General features: G+C 42.7%; 1 protein-coding gene across 2 annotated transcripts in view; it reads left to right on the top strand.

Annotated features, from left to right (window-relative positions):
* Window positions 1–9060, top strand: part of pmepa1 (prostate transmembrane protein, androgen induced 1) — a 42880-nt gene extending 33820 nt beyond the window's left edge. For both annotated transcript variants that reach the window (XM_037100945.1, XM_037100946.1), the window contains exons 4-5: window positions 20–387; window positions 542–9060. In XM_037100945.1, coding sequence (XP_036956840.1) covers window positions 20–387; window positions 542–854 — 681 coding nt within the window. In that variant the 3' untranslated portion in view covers window positions 855–9060. The remainder of the gene's footprint in view (window positions 1–19; window positions 388–541) is intronic.
* Window positions 9061–17804: the final 8744 nt, after the last annotated feature.

Here is a 17804-nt window from a genome sequence, read left to right as displayed (position 1 = left end):
AGGCTGTTGCCCTCCACAGCACCAGGTGTATAACCCACGCCCTCCGGACAGAGCGGCCCCCTCATCCTACCTGCAGCGGGAGCCTCAGCACTCCCATTCGCAGTCGCAGCCTCCACTCCAGTCGCAGCGCTTCCAGCACACGTACGCCCCGAGTCGCTTCCAGCCGACGTACCCCTACCTGCCCCAGAGCCTCATCGATCTGCCCCCCACCATCTGCCTGTCGGACGGGGAGGAGCCCCCGCCGTACCAGGGTCCCTGCACGCTGCAGCTTCGAGACCCGGAGCAACAGATGGAGCTGAACCGCGAGTCGGTCAGAGCGCCGCCCAACCGAACAGTGTTCGACTCCCACCACCCCCTCGATCCATCCGGCTCCTGTCTGCAGGCCAGGTAACGACTCCCATCATCCCACACTGCTTCTGTCTTCTGTTTTGAATTGATTGAGAGACCCCTAGTGGCAGAAATTACGTTAACACGGTTCCCAAGATCCAAGGGTTTCCACCGCCATCAGTCTTATTTGTGTCCCGTGTCATTTTGCTCCCAGTCTGCAGGCGCCTCCTCCGAGCGTCCACCCAGGCATCAGTGTGCTAGAAGCCCAGGAGGCCTTGTCCCGGCAGCAGAAGCAGGGCTCTCGAGTGGAAGGAGCTCCCCCGACCTACAGCGAGGTGATCGGGCACTACTACCACCCGACGTCCCTGACGCCCAGCCACAGCCACCGGACTGTATCGTCCTCACAGGCGCCGCCGTCCTCGTTCATACACGGTCTGCTCCGACCTCCGCCTCAGCAGCAAGGAAGTGTGGACAACAGGAACGCACGGAATACCAAGGAGAAATCCCAGAAGCCCCAGCAGGTCTGACATTACCGCTTCCTTAATCCTAGCCTGCGGGAGAACCAGGACTGTGTCTGCTCGCCACTTGGGGGTAGCAAATGAGGAACAACCTGGTCGATGATAACATCCACTCTGATTGGTTCACGTTAGTCGTAGTTGTAACTGACATGCGGTCAGATCCCCCTCTTCACGGTTCAGGCTAGGACCGGGAAGCAGCACACGCTGGCTTCTCGTTTAGGTAAAAACTATTGGAAACCACATCGCTCCTGCTGAGCACAACTGCAGGAGAAAATCTGGTACTTCCTGTTCCACGGCTTCTTACTTCCTGTCTGAGGAGCTCTTCAGATGAACCGATGATGATGTCAGAGAAGAGGGCCGAAGGTGCAGCTCCACCTCGTCCCTCCTCTATAGACTGATCTATCTTGTCTTCATTCATTATAAATATTTACTTGTCCTGTTTGTTTCTATAGAGCATTTTTGTTTGTTTTTTTTTGTTTTTTTTTTTTTTGCGCTTACAGAAAAATTCCTATCCAGGCAAATGGCGAAATGTTGCAATCTTCTTGGTTCTTCCAGGTCTTGGTTTTTTTTTTTTTTTTTTTTCTGTTTTCTAGTGATAATCGCCCTCGCTGCTTCGGCTCCACTTCGTTCTGTTTCGCAGTCCAACGTCAGCAGTGACTCCTGCACCAGGCTTTAGCTACATCACTGGGACACGTGAGCACATTAGAAATGTTTCCAGAAAAAGAATTTAGATTTAGTTAGCGTGATCTTAAACTAGCTTACCAGTTGTAGCACAGTGCTGAAAGTCCTTCGAGCTAAAAAAAAAAAAAAAAATGTTCTGCCTTATGTCGACCAACTTGATGCAGGAGTTGTCGCTAAAAATCCTTTTTTAGTTGTTTATTTTATGTTTTCTAAAGAAGGTTTGCACAAAGTTCAAGACTGTTCACCGCAGAAAAAGAAAGAAATCCGCAATATGGTCGCTAAGAGAGAAAACAGAGAAAGTAGGGGTATTTTTCTAAACTTGATAGATTCTTAAAAGTAAAAAAGATGTTGTTTTTTTTTGTTTTATATGTTGTCTAGTTTTAGAAAAAGAAACAAACATGAGAAACCTGTTGGGGTGCCAACTTTCACATCGAACATTTTGCTACATACATGTTGGCATGTATATACGTTACAGACTGAGTATATATACACACATGTATGCAAACCGAGAGCGAACTTAAAAAGCACGAATTTAGAGTTATTTATATAAATGCTGAAAAGAATTGCACTATTTTCTAGGATGCGCAGATTGAACGTGTGAGAGAGACTTTTATTGTGAAGGAGCTCTGTCCATTGAGGCGTGTAACAGAACCGAGAGAGGGACCAATCAGAGGGTCGGAACCAGCGCAGTGCACAGCGTCCAGTATCACGGTAACATATCATAGAGAGACTCTGACTTTGGCTCAACAGACTCGGATCAACCATTTCTGTACCATTGATTAAAGAAGAAAAGAAATCCTACATTTATGCAAATATCCGAGTCCTGTGAGCCAATCACAAGTCAGCATTCGACCCTGTGGGGCCCAATCAGAAACTCTGCTCGTAGCGCTCTCTCTCTCTCTCTTTCACCCCATTGGCCGAAATCATTAGCCAATCCCAAAGCTGGCTGTCACTACCTCGACCAAACAAGTCAAGCACATACGAGTTTGTTAATCAGACCGTGTCACACCGACGGACGTCTGAACTAATCAAGACAATGTGAAATGTAACAGTAGAGCAGAGTTGAAGTAGAGCAGAGGATGTAGTTAGTCTTTAATCCTCCCGCGGGTTTATTTTTATTTTGAATGTCAGAATCTTTTTTTGTTCGTTGGGTGAAAAGAGAGAGAAACGCTGCAGATCCAGTGACACCTCCTGTCCCCTCTGTAGTGAACTACTGAGGGAGGAAGCCAGGTCGCCCTACAGGCCGCAAAAGAGTGATACTGGGACTGTGCACTGCTGTGACACACACACACACACACACACACACACACACACACACGTGCACACATTAGACCAACACTAGCCATGTTTCTGTAAAATGTCAAGCAATTGCATTTCCGTAAACTGTTTTGAGCGAATGACCTGGGCCACGTACAGCGTCGTTTCATCAGAGGACAGAAGTAAACAACAAATCAGTGGAAGTAAACAGGAGGTAAACAAACCAGGAGGCAGAATGGAGAGCAGTCTGCAGGAGTTACATTCAGCCACGCATGCCGTCTGGAGACGACGAAGAAATGCAGCGATTATATTACGAGCTGAATGTTCGCTACGTCAGAGTTTATTCGGCGAATCTGTTTTCCATCGAACATTTTGCACATTAACTCTGATTGATGACAAAAAAAAAAACATCGCAAGCGAGCAAACAAACTTTCAGCAAATTTTGCCTTTTCCATAAAATTTCTAATGCGATATTCTTCAAAATGCTTTATGGAAACATGGCTACTGTTGGTTTATCTCCTGCCTTCTCAACACACACACACACACACACACACACACACACACACACACACACACACACACTCCTCTGGTGAGCCCTTCTCTCTCGCAGGCAGCTCTGAGCACTTTACTGCAGCGGGAAACGAGACAACAATCTTTTGTCAGCCAGCGTCAGACGATGAACCTTAAAAACAAAAAAAACCTACAGTAGAATTAGTTTGATAGCTCAGATCCAGCGACCTGTACAGCCACACTTTTAAGAGACGCAAAGTGTTTTGTTTCAAAACTTTAAACATTCTCCAAGTGGGAAACAAATCAGAACCTCACTGCTGGGAATTATTGATTTATTATTCAGAAGTCCGCGCTAGTTTCAGGGCTGGGTGTCATATCAGATGTTCAAAATCAACATTTTCAATATTTCACTTCAAGAAGTATAGTTGTGTTTTTCCTCAAAACACTTTTTTAATGTCTTAAATGTTAAATGTTCATCTAACAAGCAGTATAGCTTACAGCGGTTCGATACCCAGCCAGAGACCAAGAACACGTGACCTTGTGTCCAGTTTTAATTGATTATTTGGCATCTTTTATTTTAACCTCTTGGTGGATGTTGAAGTTTTGGAGCAGAACTCTTTGTGCCCTGAACGCAGCACGAGATGGGTTGTTAAAAACCAGACACGCTGAAGTGTTGAAAAGTGACACGAGTGTTGTTAGCGGCTCGTCTTTTGTCGTCTCCTCGAAAGTGTGGAAATAAAAGTCCAACTTTAGTTTTGATCAAGTAGAAATTGATGCTTTTATACGTTTTGTTTTTTATGCTTGTACGTAGCATTAAGTGTTACTTCCTCTGTCTTGACCTGTTGGTCTGATCGATGTGAAGTGGAACAGAGATCCAAATGACGCCAGCGCCCTTTCGTGTCCAGCCTTTATGCAACAGCGCCCTCCACAGGGGCCGAACCAAACCACAGCCAAAACTCCTGAAGCTAAGTCAGCCGATCTATGTAGAGGAGAGAGTGAAAAGGCCAAAAAAGTGAGATTTTATTTTCTGAAACCCTTCATCTTTTCCCAGTTCTCAGATTAATCACAGGCCAGTTTGTTCTGTCAGAGTTACAAAGTCAAACGTCTGTTTTTTTCCGAGAGATAAATCTTTTAACCTGTGAGGTTGTTTCCAAAATCCTCGAGGAGTCTTCTTACGATCTGGAGATGTGTTCAGTTTGCTGTACAACACAAAATGATTGTTCATTTATTTCTCGAGTTGTGACTCGAGACCTGAAATGACGGTTAAATATCTTTTTTTATTGCGCAGCAGGTGGAATAATTTGTATCTGGAACAAACTAGTTTGAGGATTTATTTTGGAAACACAGAACAGGGTGTTACCTCTCAGATAAACAGATGATTAGCTCTGTGACGTGACTGATTGAAAGTCTTTCTAAACGCCAATGATCCAATTAAATTAGATTTCTTTGTGTCCGTGTTAAAAGGGACATCAGAATATTACCTGTATTTATAAAATCAGACTCCTCCTCGGATCAGCAGCAGGAGTAGCTTCTCTGTTGTTGAATGAATTCTGCCTTAAACTTAAAAAACAAACAAAAACAAAGTTAATCATCATATATGTTCACTGCTTCTCTTTTTCCTTTGTTTCCTGTGCTGCCCCGCCATTTTTTTTATTTACTTGAAAAGCACTCGAAGGGAAGAAAAATCATGATATAGAGACCCAAAGCAGCTGAAGGAGTGACGACTCGATCAATCAAAGTATAAATCATCTTTGACCCAGTCCCAGCATGAGATTAGATAACTTATTATACTTTCCTTTCCTTTCCTTTCCTTTCCTTTCCTTTCCTTTCCTTTCCTTTCCTTTCCTTTCCTTTCCTTTGTGTTTCGGACTGGGCTGTTGCCTTTTTTAAAAGAGTTTGGTTTCCTGCCCTGGAGGGTTCGCAGCGGGTATGAGAAGGCTGGACAGGCTCCGATCAGGGCGTCATAGTAGAAACTAGTGATAGAAATGATGATTTAATGTAATGTACCTTTTAAATTCATGAGAAGTTTAATAGTGTAGAATCAATCTCTCGCTTCAGGGAAACTCTGCGCTGGCTGACGATACAAAAAAAATTAAAAATTAAAAAAAGACGGGAGGAGAGGAGGGACAGAAACTCTCTGAGAGGCTGGAATCACACATTAATTCTTCACAGTCAGGACGATTACAGCGACCAGCAACATTTCCTCCTAAGTTCAGCTCAAGTTGAGTCAGTTCAGCGGAATCGACTTAAACTGCAGCTCACACACGAAACCAATCAGCTCCACGCCAGAAATAATCAGGATCTGTTTGAACTGGTCGCACATTTCTCCTCGCTTTAAGCCAGCGTGAAGGAAGCGTTACAGCAGAGTGTTATTGTAAAGTCAGCAGACAGTGTCGTTCCCAGGGCAGAGTGTGTGTGTGTGTGTGTGTGTGTGTGTGTGTGTGTGTGTGTGTGTGTGTACGTCTGTGTACGTGTGTGTGTGTGTGTCTGTGTGTGTGTGTCTGTGTGTGTGGTGTTAATGTACACTGACTTGCCCTGGGAAAGACCTCCAGCTGTCTAGACAAAAACTAAACACACACACACACACACAGCAGACTAAACACACCAGACCTTCCACACACACACACACACACACACACACACACAGGTGCACTTTCATTACATGTCTTTATTCTTATTGTGGACCACACAGGAGAGCAAAAACATTTATCTCACCTGCCTCGAGAGTCGCCCTCCTCCTCCTCCTCCTCCTCCTCCTTCTCGAGCTCTTCCCGCCCCCTGACAGATGCCTGCTGTCCAATGACAGAGCTCCTCTCAGACCAGCCGCTCGCTGCCATTGGCTGGCTGTCTTTTGGTTTTTTTTGGTCTCCCACAAGGAAAACGTTCGCCGTTTATTGTCGTTTGCTTTGTCGTACGAGTGTGCCTGCCTGCGCTGAGACGGGGCAAAATGTGAGTGGCCAGTTCGGGCTGTCAATCATCCCAGGCCACGCCTCCTTACTGTCTCAGATGATGATGATGATGATTGGGTGATGATGATGATGAGATTGAGGATGATGAAGATAAGATGTTTTTTGATAGTGATGCCGCAGAGAGCGTTGCAATACACCTACTATTTGCCTTTTTGATAATATTAGTCATATTTTAACGTAGTGTGCTAAATGTTAAGTTTTTTTTATTGTTATTGTTGTTATTGTTGTTGTTTATTCACTTGAGAACAAAAAAAAGGTCATTTTACTTCAATCCATCGATCACACAAGACTTTTTGTTTGTTTGTTTGTTTTTTCCATTTGTGAAACCGACGTCGAGAGTTTAAAACTACCTAACACACGCACACAAACGCTGCAGATCACTGGGACGACGTGTAAATACCAGATACTTCTGCTTTTAAGTGCCCTTCTCCAGTTTCAGAGAGCAAACGGCGAGAGATGTTTCATCCGAGAACAGCTCGCGTTGGACTTCATTCAGCGCTGAGGTCGATTTTCGGTAACAAGCGCCATTTTGCTCGCGCACTTACAAGTTCAAGTATTCTTCTTTTGTGTCCTGGAAAAAAAAAAAAAGCCCAGTTTGTCCACCTGCTTCTCTAATCATCACCTCTCCTCGCCCCGGCCCAGCGTCTACACGTGTGCCTTCTGGTGTTCCGGGCCCAAACGGAGACTTCATCCGTCTGTTTTAAGCATTTTAGTGCAATGAACCCCCACAAATACTCCAAAACTTGCCTTGTGACACTGAGACATCAGATAACACCAAAACATTTGAATATACCCAGAGCCATCGTGTATGGAAGCCCACTGATGCCAGAAAAAGGTGACGACACGTCCTTATTATGAACATCTGGGAAAAATGTTTTCTGAAAAAATGTTTTGGATGCAGCTGAAAACTTCATAAAAAACTGCTGCTTTTTTCCCCAAAATATAAATAATTATGACTTTGTAAACCAGAACAATTCATCTGTTTTATCTGTCATAATACTGATTTAAAAAGGACGTTTTAGGTTTTTTATTCCTGGCGAATATGGGCTTCCATACTGATACAAAAAGATGCTGAATGTTTTAAAAATTTAGCTCACAGGTTACTTATGTTGCGTTCTGGAGACGTCAGAAAGTCGAACATTGTGACAACATCTAGATTTAATTCTGCTGGAGTTGTGTTTGTTAGCACAGCGTGACCTTAAAGGTCCAATATGTCAAATATTGGCGTCAGATTAATACACCAGATAGCTAAGTGCTGCTAACTGAAGCCACTGTTACCGAGCTCCTGGTGTTTACAACCAGCTTTGATCGGGTCAGGACGGTGCTAGCCGGTTAGCATGCTAACATCATAAATCACAGACATCCCAATGTCAAAACGACTATTTCTTCACATTCTGTTGATAGTTTTTGAACCTTTCCAAGTTAAATTCTTACATATTGCACCGTTAAACGCATCGCACTAGCAGAGTGCTAACAGTTCAGTGTCTGAGTCGCTCTGATCTAGAAAACAAGATTTTTTTGTTTTACTTCCTGACATTTCACAGAACGCAACGTGAGAAATGGCGCCAACATGGCGACCATGAAAACAAAGTAAACACACACAGTACAGGCAGTTTTTCTGTCCACGGCATCGTTAAAGACATTTCCAAAGAAGGAATCATCCTAAACGAGACTCTTATCTCTGAAAAAGACAAGAGTTACACCTGACTTGAACTTTTCTGTTTTTTTTTATTATTTTCTTTGGGCAAACAGTTTTTCTTGACAAACACCTTCGTCTGGTTCTTGTGACTCTGTTGATGACAGCAAGTATTTTAAATCCATGACAACAAAAACTTGTTGTGTTTTAAAAGAAGAACTCATGAAGAACTTCTTCTTCTTCTTCAGACTGGAGGAAGTCGACCTGTGAGAGAAACTGTTTCCTCCCTCTTTGTGTTTTTTGCTCATTCTGCATCGTTGTGTTCTGTTCTGCTCGCTCTGCTCTTTGAATCAGCGCTGCACGGCGCCTTTTTCCTCCGACAATGTTAAAGAAAAACACTCTCTTTCGGTTGCAGTTTGTATGTGTGCATATTCAAACAAGCCTCGATATCTTACAGGGACTCGGCAGCGCTCTGATGCTGGTCCGCCGCAACGACTATTGTAGAAGTCTTCCACCTGTTTTCCAGTTTTATCCTGCAAGCATGTTAAAAAAAATAAAAAAAAGTGGGACTTGTACAATAGAGCCGTTCGTTCTGGTCGGGATTCCTGCACACAGCTGGTCCAGATGTTTTGTTTTTTTTGTTTTGTTTTGTTTGAAATCAAGCTGTGATTGTGTCACTGAACATGAATAATCATCAGCTCTGGAGAGATCTGTGAAATCTCTCCAGACATCAGGCGAAACGTGTAGGAATCCTGATCCGTTTGTAGAAAAAAAATAAAACGTCGGTTTTCCCGGAAATCAACTTCGGCACCGGGCTCAGAATTCTTCCAATCGTAGTGGGAGGCCGACGAACCCGCTGCCGAAGTGTTGAGGGTTTAAATCCACTCTTCTTTATCCGTCACAGCATGGCTCACATACTTATATAGAGGCCTACTTATTCTCAATGATAATAATTGCTTATTTGTGTATTAAAAACAGTTTATTTTAATTTATATTGGATGGTCTACGTGTTGCAAAGGTTTGTTACGTTGTTATTTTTCCTCTCTGTTTGCTGACAAACAGAAGACAATGGTTTATCGTTGTTGTCACAGAACATGGTATGAATCGGACACATTTCAGTTAGCCTTCGATTTAAAAAATGAATAAAAACGTTTTATAAATACGTCTGCGTCTCCTCTCGTTCTTTATTCATGTACGTGTTCACAGAAAAGGTTGATCCTGCCTCCTGTTTCTCTTGATGTTCCTCCACCTTGACTTGAGTCCACCTGTGGTTAATTCAGTTGATTGGACTTGATTTGGAAAGTCTACCAATGCATGTCGGAGCAAAAAATAAAGCCATGAGGTCGAAGGAACTCCCTGCAGAGCTCAGAGACAGAACTGTGTCGAGGCACGGAGCCGGAGAAAAGCTACAAAAAAAAAAAAGTTCTGCTGCATTGAAGGTCACCGAGAGCGAAGCGGCTTCTGTGATTATTAAATTTAGGAACTTTGGAGCAACCACGACTCTTCCTAGAGCGAACTGAGCGATCAGAGGAGAAGGTCCTCGGTAAGAGAGGTGACGGAGAACTTGATCCAGCGTGGAGAAACATCCAACTGCTTCAGCCTGACAGAGTTTGAGAGGATCTGCAGACAAGAACGTCAGGAAGTCCAGATGTGCAAAAGGGGGACGAGGGTCAGTAACATAATGTGTCTTAAAATCTGTTTTTGTGTAATGTCAGCCAGCATCCAGCAGGTGGCGCACTGCATTTATATTTGCCTCCTTATCCTTCAGCCTCAGTGTCTGATGTTCGTGAAACAAAGTGAATTCTCCCTCCAGACTTTGGTTCATTCTGCTCAGGTTTGAGCACATCCACTGCTGTTCAGGTCCAGATGTGATGTTCAGTGAGAAGAAAGAGAGAGATTTAACTTTGGGGAGGAGAAAGAAAAGGGAGTTAGATAACGAGCGGAACAGGAAAGATAAGATGTGATATCAGCTGAGATCGTCTGTGTTACCTCGTCTAACCTCCCACGTACACACAGCACATGTGTGGACTGTCAGTATGTTTTTATCTCGACTGTTAGAAAACGTCTGTGTAGGTCAGACCTCAGTGATTCGTTGATTCGTGAGTTAACAGAAGATTCCTTCACCTGCTCCTCTCTGAAACGACTCGAGACCTGACTCGGATTAAAGACTTTACTTCCACTGACAATAACCTCAGACGTGTGTTGTGCTTCTCTGAGACGACCTGAGACTGGACCTGGCTTTGACAGAATAGCACTTAATCTTGGCCTCAAACTTGTTCTTTTTCTTGGACCTGCCTGAAATGACTTGACTTGAACTTTTCCTCCAAGGAAACCTGTACGTATCTGAAATGACTTGAGACTTGACTTGGTTTCACATTTACAGTAGCTTGATCTTTGTCTTGTCCTGGACTTGGACTATAGACTTGATTTTACTTCTTTACTTCTTGTACTTCTCTGAAATTACTTGAAACTTAGATAGCAGAACTTCCTCCAAGGAATTGATATTTGTCTGTAAATGACTCGAGACCTGACTCAGACTTTTGACGACAGACTTGATAATAAAGACTTTACTTCCACTGACAGTAACTTCAGACGTGTGTTCTCTGAAACGATGTGAGACTTGACTTGGATTTGACTCGGAACAGAAGGACGTGACTTGAACGGGCCTTCAAAGACTCCAGACTTGATGCAGTCTGCTGTTCTTCCTATAAAGACTTGAACTCGGCTCTGTTCTCACCGGGTCTGACCCGCCTGCGTCAGCTGCCAGCTGCCTGATCGCTGGATGATTCCCAGCCAGTTGGATCTGATCCAGTTATCGATCCGATTCCACAACTTTCAAACTGCGCTGCTCTCTTTTCTCTTCCTGCCAAGTTTCTACCTCACCTCAGAGAACTGTCTGTCTCTCTACTATCTAAGCTGTCTTGCCACACAGCTGGCAGTCGTCCTGTCGGACAAACACCACGCAGGCGGTTTTAATGACTCACTTGGCAGAGAAGGTTTAAAGAGTTACCGATGAGTCATGAATTAAAGATCGGATGATGAATGGAGGTGATGAAAAAAAATGTAAGTCTATTACTGAAACAGACTCCAAAGATCGTTCAGGAATCATTTACACGATTGTGTCACGCCGGTGTCGTCCTTCATCCCTTCGCTTCGTGCTCAACCTTTGTCCCACATCCACTTCTCTCAAACTGTGGAAGGAATCCCACTAAATCTAGTACAGTATAATGAAGTTTCAACCTGTTGTCACGTTTATGTTGCCAAAATGCAGGCCAGGCTTTTTCTGTGAAATTATACGAGTCAAACCTTCGAGTAAAAGCATAATTACGATGAATTTTTATTTTCGTTTTCGGGTCAAACTCATTTTCAATGGGAGTGCTACGGGCATTTTTTACAATAGAATCAAAATCTCTATTTTTAAAACAGTAAGAAGACTCGACACAACATGAAACTTTGCTGGTAGCATCACCAGGGTCTCTACACATGAACACCAGCACTGACAACATTGTTTGTGTACACAGAGTTACTAAAAAGAAAGTTTTTGAACAACTCATGTTAGCCTCAGAATGTGACGTAACCTGGACGACAGTTAAGGTGCAACAACTATCCACGAGATGACTAACGACAAAACAACGAATTATCCTGCATTTATATGGAACTAAGCTTTAAGAGCGTTCCATCTTAACTGTCCTCCAGGTTATGTCACATTTAAGGAGCGTTTTTCGTTGTAATTATGCTTTTACACGAAGTTTTGACTCGGGTTTTGACCTGGAAGTTGACACCAAGGTGACAGCTGATTGGCCGGCCTGATGTTTCCTCCACCTTCTTCTGTTTCAGTGTGACGTGACATGTTAGCATTTTTGTTGTTGTGAGGATGTTAGCACACTGGTGTTAGCATTCAGCTGAGCGTGATTTGTGAGGGGGAGGTGGAGGGGAAGCCAAGCCCGCGACCACTGTTCAAGACTGTGTTTAAACATTTGTAGATGGCATCAGAACATTTCCAGGTATTTCAAGCTGAAACATGATGTGTTCCTGATCGTGACCAAATGCTTTTGTGCTTAATCAAAACCGCTGTCACGACATATATAATTCAAAATGACACGTTAAGTTGCAACATATCTGTGGTTTGCAGGGACGTACAATGCCAACGTTTCATTCTGGCGATTTGGATGTAAAAATGACAAATCAGTGGAAAAACTTAAGGACACAAACAAAGGAGAGAAGGTCAGGATGAGGGAGGAAGCAGCCATCTTTTGTTATGATTCTGTCTTGGTGATTCATGGCGTCTTCAGGCGGCAGCAGGATTTTCTCCTCCTGGGATTCCCCTCGTCATCACCTCCCGACCCCGGTCAGCGTCACCGCTGACGTCCAACAGCGGGTGAGTGTCCTCGACGGACCTTCTGTGATGTCACTGTGTCACCTGGAGCTGAACAAACACACACTGCTGATAAAGGCCTCGATGTTAGTGCAGCTGCTGCCAGTCAAACCTTCATTACACAACGAGGCAGCGACGTCTCAGATGAATCAGGATGTCAGCGTGAAGATCAGCAGCTCAGTCGGTCTCCGGCTGGCCGTCCGCCTGCTGGACCGACGGCATTCTCGGATGTTTTACGATTCACAAAACACTCAACATGATTTACTGGGTGATAAAATTCAAATCTGATGTTCAAACGAGGTAATAAAAAGAAAGTAGGTCGATCACGTGAACGTCGAGCTGAATCCGAAGGTTGTTAGGAGGATTAGAAGTGAAGGATGCGAGGCGGGAGCGATCAAGGAGGCAGGAAAGGAAGGAAGGAAAGAAGGAGAGAGCAAGAGGGGGAAAAAGTAAAGAATAAAGAGAAATACAGAGCTGTCTCTCTTCTCTCTTCCCTAATTTATTAGCGATTGATTGTATTTCTTTAATGTTTAATTAGCAGCCGCTGGAAAAGTACAGCCGGCGACACCTCCGCAGAGATAACAGCTCAGGTGTTTCATCAGTGCAGCTGATAAACACTACAGACTCAGCATTGTTACCTCTGAGGATGAAGCTCTTCATGTTCACGCTGACAAAACAGCCTCCACAGAACTGAGACACTGACTGAGTTGATTTGATTAAGTGTTGAGGGAGTTCAGCTGACCATCAAGATGGAGATTTGGTTTAAAGATGGCGCCGATTTTCTGAGTACGGACTCCCAACAGGGAACGAAGACGGTCGTTAAATTTAAGTTTGCAGCTTTAAATAAGTCGCAAACAACATTAAGAATTAAAAACACTAAAGTTAAAATCAAAGTTTTTGCGGGACACGTGAAAACTGTCCGAATAGATTATTATTTTTTTTTGTAATCACGTTTTCCTGCTGTGACATTTTTTTTTTTTTTATTACACTTCACTTTGTGTTCCTAAATATTGTTTATACATGCAATAAAACAAGATCATAAAAACCTGAAGAACATGACGGATAAGATACGACACTGGAATGTCTGCACAGTTTAAAGGGTCGGATTAGAAACCTGCACAAAAATAAAGTTTTTATGCTAAAATATTTTGTTGTAAACACGTTTTTCCTGCTTAAATACACATTTCAGTCAAACTCATTCTTTAAAAAACCTGGATTGTAGAGATCACAATGTTTTTATGGGTGAACAAACAACCAGCACAGTTTTGTTTTTGGACGATTAGATTATAAAATGTGCACAAAAGCAGTTTGTGTCTGCGACACACGCGGTGCAGGTGTGTCTCTTCATGCCTGTCAGGTAATTATACCCTCGGATACGACGGCTGAGAGAGAAAAACAGGAACACTCAGCGAGGAAGACTCAATCATTGTCTCAAAGAAGAATTTCCAGCCACTCAGTCAGACAAATGAATCCTGTCACGACTGAGAGCGAGTTTGAAGTCTCGCGGCGAGAGAGTTGACGGCGCACAACGTACGAGGTCAACACAAGAGTTCGAACTCTGCAGACTTTTTTTTTCCTCATGATTCCTGGACTTCAGACACTTTTCTCATGAGTGCAGAACATTTCTGTCTCATGGCAGAAAGAGTTTGAGTCCGTATGTGTGAAAACTACATCACAGACCGACAGAAATCTGCTTTTCTACGCACAAGATCATTTACTTCTTAATATCACAGCCTTTGTTTACAGCTGAGACGACACAGCTGATGTAGATAATCAGTAATCAATGCAGTTTGACTTCCAGATTCTCACATTTCTTAATCATTCAAGTCTCCTCTACTCATCAAACCTTCAGAGAGACACTTTGAAATGTTCCACAATGAGTTTTAGTCAACTTTTAAACCCAATTTGTACGATTTCCAGCTTTGTTTTAATGCTGCAGCGGATTTTTTCATACAGTTGAAGTTCATACTCAGTCAGCTGCTTCTCCTCATCATCATCTTTTCAACAACCCTTTAAATATTATTCACCTTTCATACATTATTGATATTATACATTTTAAAAGCCAGCGATACGGTTTAGCTCCCAGTTTACATTATATCTCGCATCCTTCACCCTTTCCCCATATCTACACATGTTCATACACTTTCTCAACTTTGACCCACTTTGTTCTGATGTTTTCACTTTAAACAGAAACTTAAATCAAACTTTTACAATGTTCTTCATCTGAAAAACCCTTAAAATCACCGTCATTCATACATTATTGATGTCACTCAACTTTTAAAGACAGCGGTGTTGTTTAGTGTCGACTTTGTAACATCCAGAGGTGAAAAAACAGCAAAACCCGTATTTATTTCTATTTCTCCTCATTTTAAGACAAAGATTGTAACGTCTAGAAAACAGATGAAACCACAGTTTGTTTCCATGATGAGAATAAGACTCTTTATATATTATAAAACACAAAAATAGATGTTTTTGCAGTGGATGAGTCGATTCTTGTGTCAGGTTTCCTTTTATGATCTTGTGAAACGTAACTTTGCTGTTTCTCTTTTGCAAAGTTGCAGCTTGACTTGTTTGTGCATGTTTAATTGAAATGTTTAGTGTTTCTCTCCACAGTCTGACACAATCTACTATGTAAAATGAGTTAGCAAAGACTTTCCAGTGACTTCCTGTAATGCCAGTCTTCATATATGTTCATGTGTTGGACGTCGAGCACAACAGCAACAACGTCCTGCACGATCAGGATCAGCCTGTGAATGTTTCACCGTGTTGTTTTGTGTTTTCTGTCTGCACTTGTTCTGAGAAGCAACATGGGACGTTCGAACACACATCACAGATAGTGTCAAAAACAAGTCAGTGATGATTAACTTCTGCCGCTGTCATTATCTTCACATCTTACACAACCGCTGTGCTGAACCGTGGAGCAAAAAACATGTGGTCGTCTCAGACAGACGCAGACCGGCTGATGGACAGAAAAATCTACATTTAGTGACTGATGTATTTGTTTTTTGACACATGTGGTGTTTTCTGTGTGTGTGAAATTACAATATGTGCTAAAAAAAACAAGCTTAACACATGATATTAGTTACTTTAAATGGCAAAATGCTTTCACAGTTTACATAAACTGTACGGGGTATATTTTATAACTTGTTCTGTTGAAGCATGTATGAAGCATTAAAAACCTACAGGTATGTTAAACCCACACAGAGAATAAATTTAACTTTAGTTTGATTTCGTAGGCTTTAATTAACTTTTGACTCATATTAAAGGGATATTCCGTTGCAAGTTTAATCCACGGTCTAACACACCATGACACCGAGTAAGACCCCCCTCGAGAGATCAAGTTTGCAGACGCTAGCTTACGTAGTGTTAGCAACCACAGAAATGACCGCAGGATAACAACACGCTGCAGTATACGCCTCCAACAAGAAACCGCCATCAAAAAGCCACAAATAACGCTCAGAACAGCACCAAACTTCAGAAACATACAAACAGGGCATCAAACCTCTGATAGTTTTGCCGGATTTCTACTGTAAAGTGAACACAACTCACCACTCTCCTGCAGCAGCTTCCTGTTGTGAGGAAGCCCTGACGAGTCGATTACCGAGTGCAGCTAGAAATACTCAATTCCGTTCTTTTCCCTGTCCGCTCTCGATAATAACTGTTATAAACTGGCAGGCAGGACACATATGAACTTTGATTGCATTTCCATAAAGTAATAATCATATATTTTCATCCTTAAGCTGCGGAACTCTACTGCACTCAGTAATCGACTCGTCAGGCTTCCCCACAACGAGCTAGCTGCTGCAGGAGAGTGGTGAGCTGTGTTCACTTTTCAGTAGAAATCCGGCTAAGCTAGCAGATGTTTGATGCCTCAAACTATGTGCTGGGTCTCTGTTTGTACTGTTGCTGAAGTTTGGTGCTGTTCTGAGAATTATTTGTGGGTTTTTGATGGCGGTTCCTTGCTGCAGGCGTATACTGCAGTGTATTGTTATCGTGTGGTCTTTTCTGAGGTTGCTAAAACTACGCAAGCTAGCAGTCATAAAACTTGATCTCTCGTGGGCAATCTCGAGAAATGCTCATCTCCGTTCTTTTCCCTGTCCGCTCTCAATAATAACTGTTATAAACTGGTAGGCAGGACACATATGAACTTTGATTGCATTTCCATGGAGTCAGACCACACAGCGCTTCGCTCTACCACATCAGCTGGCCGGCTGGCACCTCCATCGCTGAGAGCGAACAAAGGTCGCTCAGCGAAGTCGCAGCTCTTCTGTTTTAGCACCTCAGTGGTGGAACAAACTCCCGACTGTTGTCAGGACAGTGAAGTCACTTGACATCTTCCACAGAAGTCTCAAGACTCATTTGTTCAGGCCTCACCTCGAGCCTGCATAGCATGAAGCGCTATGAATTTATCTTCTTTGCTCAAATTATTTGGTCCTCTTATCTAATGTTCCCCTGAAGTCCTGGTGCTCATACTAATATTAAGCCGAGCAAATGTGTTGCTCGTACACCTCCAGCAGTACGGAGCAGAGTTAGCATGTTTCCAGCTAGTTTTCTGCTCATTTAAGCTCTGCGTTAGTGTTTGTGTCTGTTTAGCAGCTAAAACACTTCACTGTTTTCAGTAGCTGGTCAGAAAACTAGCTAGTTTGTTTGCGGTTTTGGTTAAAAACATTTTCATGACGCTTGTTTCTTGCAGCTGCACAAGTTTAAATGGCTCCATTCCCCCCAAAAAATGAGGTTATAACTTGAACTGAAGGAGGAAAAAAAAGTATTTTAAAAAGTCTGAAGGTCTCAACTCTTCAACAGCAGCTGAGTTTGTTCTTTTTCTATTCTTTTTATATAATTTGACACTAGTAAAGTAAACACGATGTTGCTTCGTACTTCCAGGATGTTGAATCACAAAGAGAAGATGCTCGGCTGCTTTCTTTATCTCTCCGACTCATGCGGTCATTAAGAGAACAAGAAACACTTTATAAGTTTGTTTTCTAGCCTTGATGCTGTCGGTGAGTTTGTTCGGACAGATAGTAGTTTGTTCCTAACTTTTTATCACCGGTGCGTTTGATCCGTACTGTTTGTTTTGACAGCAGCTGATAACTGAGTTGCGTCAGCTCTGTAAGACTCTTTAAGGTTTAGACAGTCTTTGTTTTGCTGCCTTTTCAATATCAGAAACACAAGAACAATAGAAAACCCAGACGAAAACATGAAACATGAGATTTCAGCCACTGTTATCTTTTAAATAGCTTTATTGTTGTCTTCCCCTCATTTTGGGGGGCTCGGGATTATAACAAAACGGAACAAGAGTTACAAAGAGACAGTGTACAAAAATAAATTAACAATAACAGAAAACATACATTTACCCCCAAAACAACACCGGAGCCGAGCTAACCTGGACTCACTTACTCCTTCTGTGCCGTATAGATCTACACGGCAGTGACGATATGATGTGCGTTCATAATAAGTTACTATTAAATAGTAGAAATCGGACAAATAGGCCGAAATCAGTTTAAAACAAAGATCCCTAGTCGATGGACAAT

This window comes from Acanthopagrus latus, chromosome 6 (genome assembly GCF_904848185.1).
Source record: "Acanthopagrus latus isolate v.2019 chromosome 6, fAcaLat1.1, whole genome shotgun sequence".
NCBI lineage: Eukaryota > Metazoa > Chordata > Actinopteri > Spariformes > Sparidae > Acanthopagrus > Acanthopagrus latus.
The sequence above is the reverse complement of the archived record's forward strand: the minus strand, read 5'-3'. Positions and strand labels throughout refer to the sequence as shown.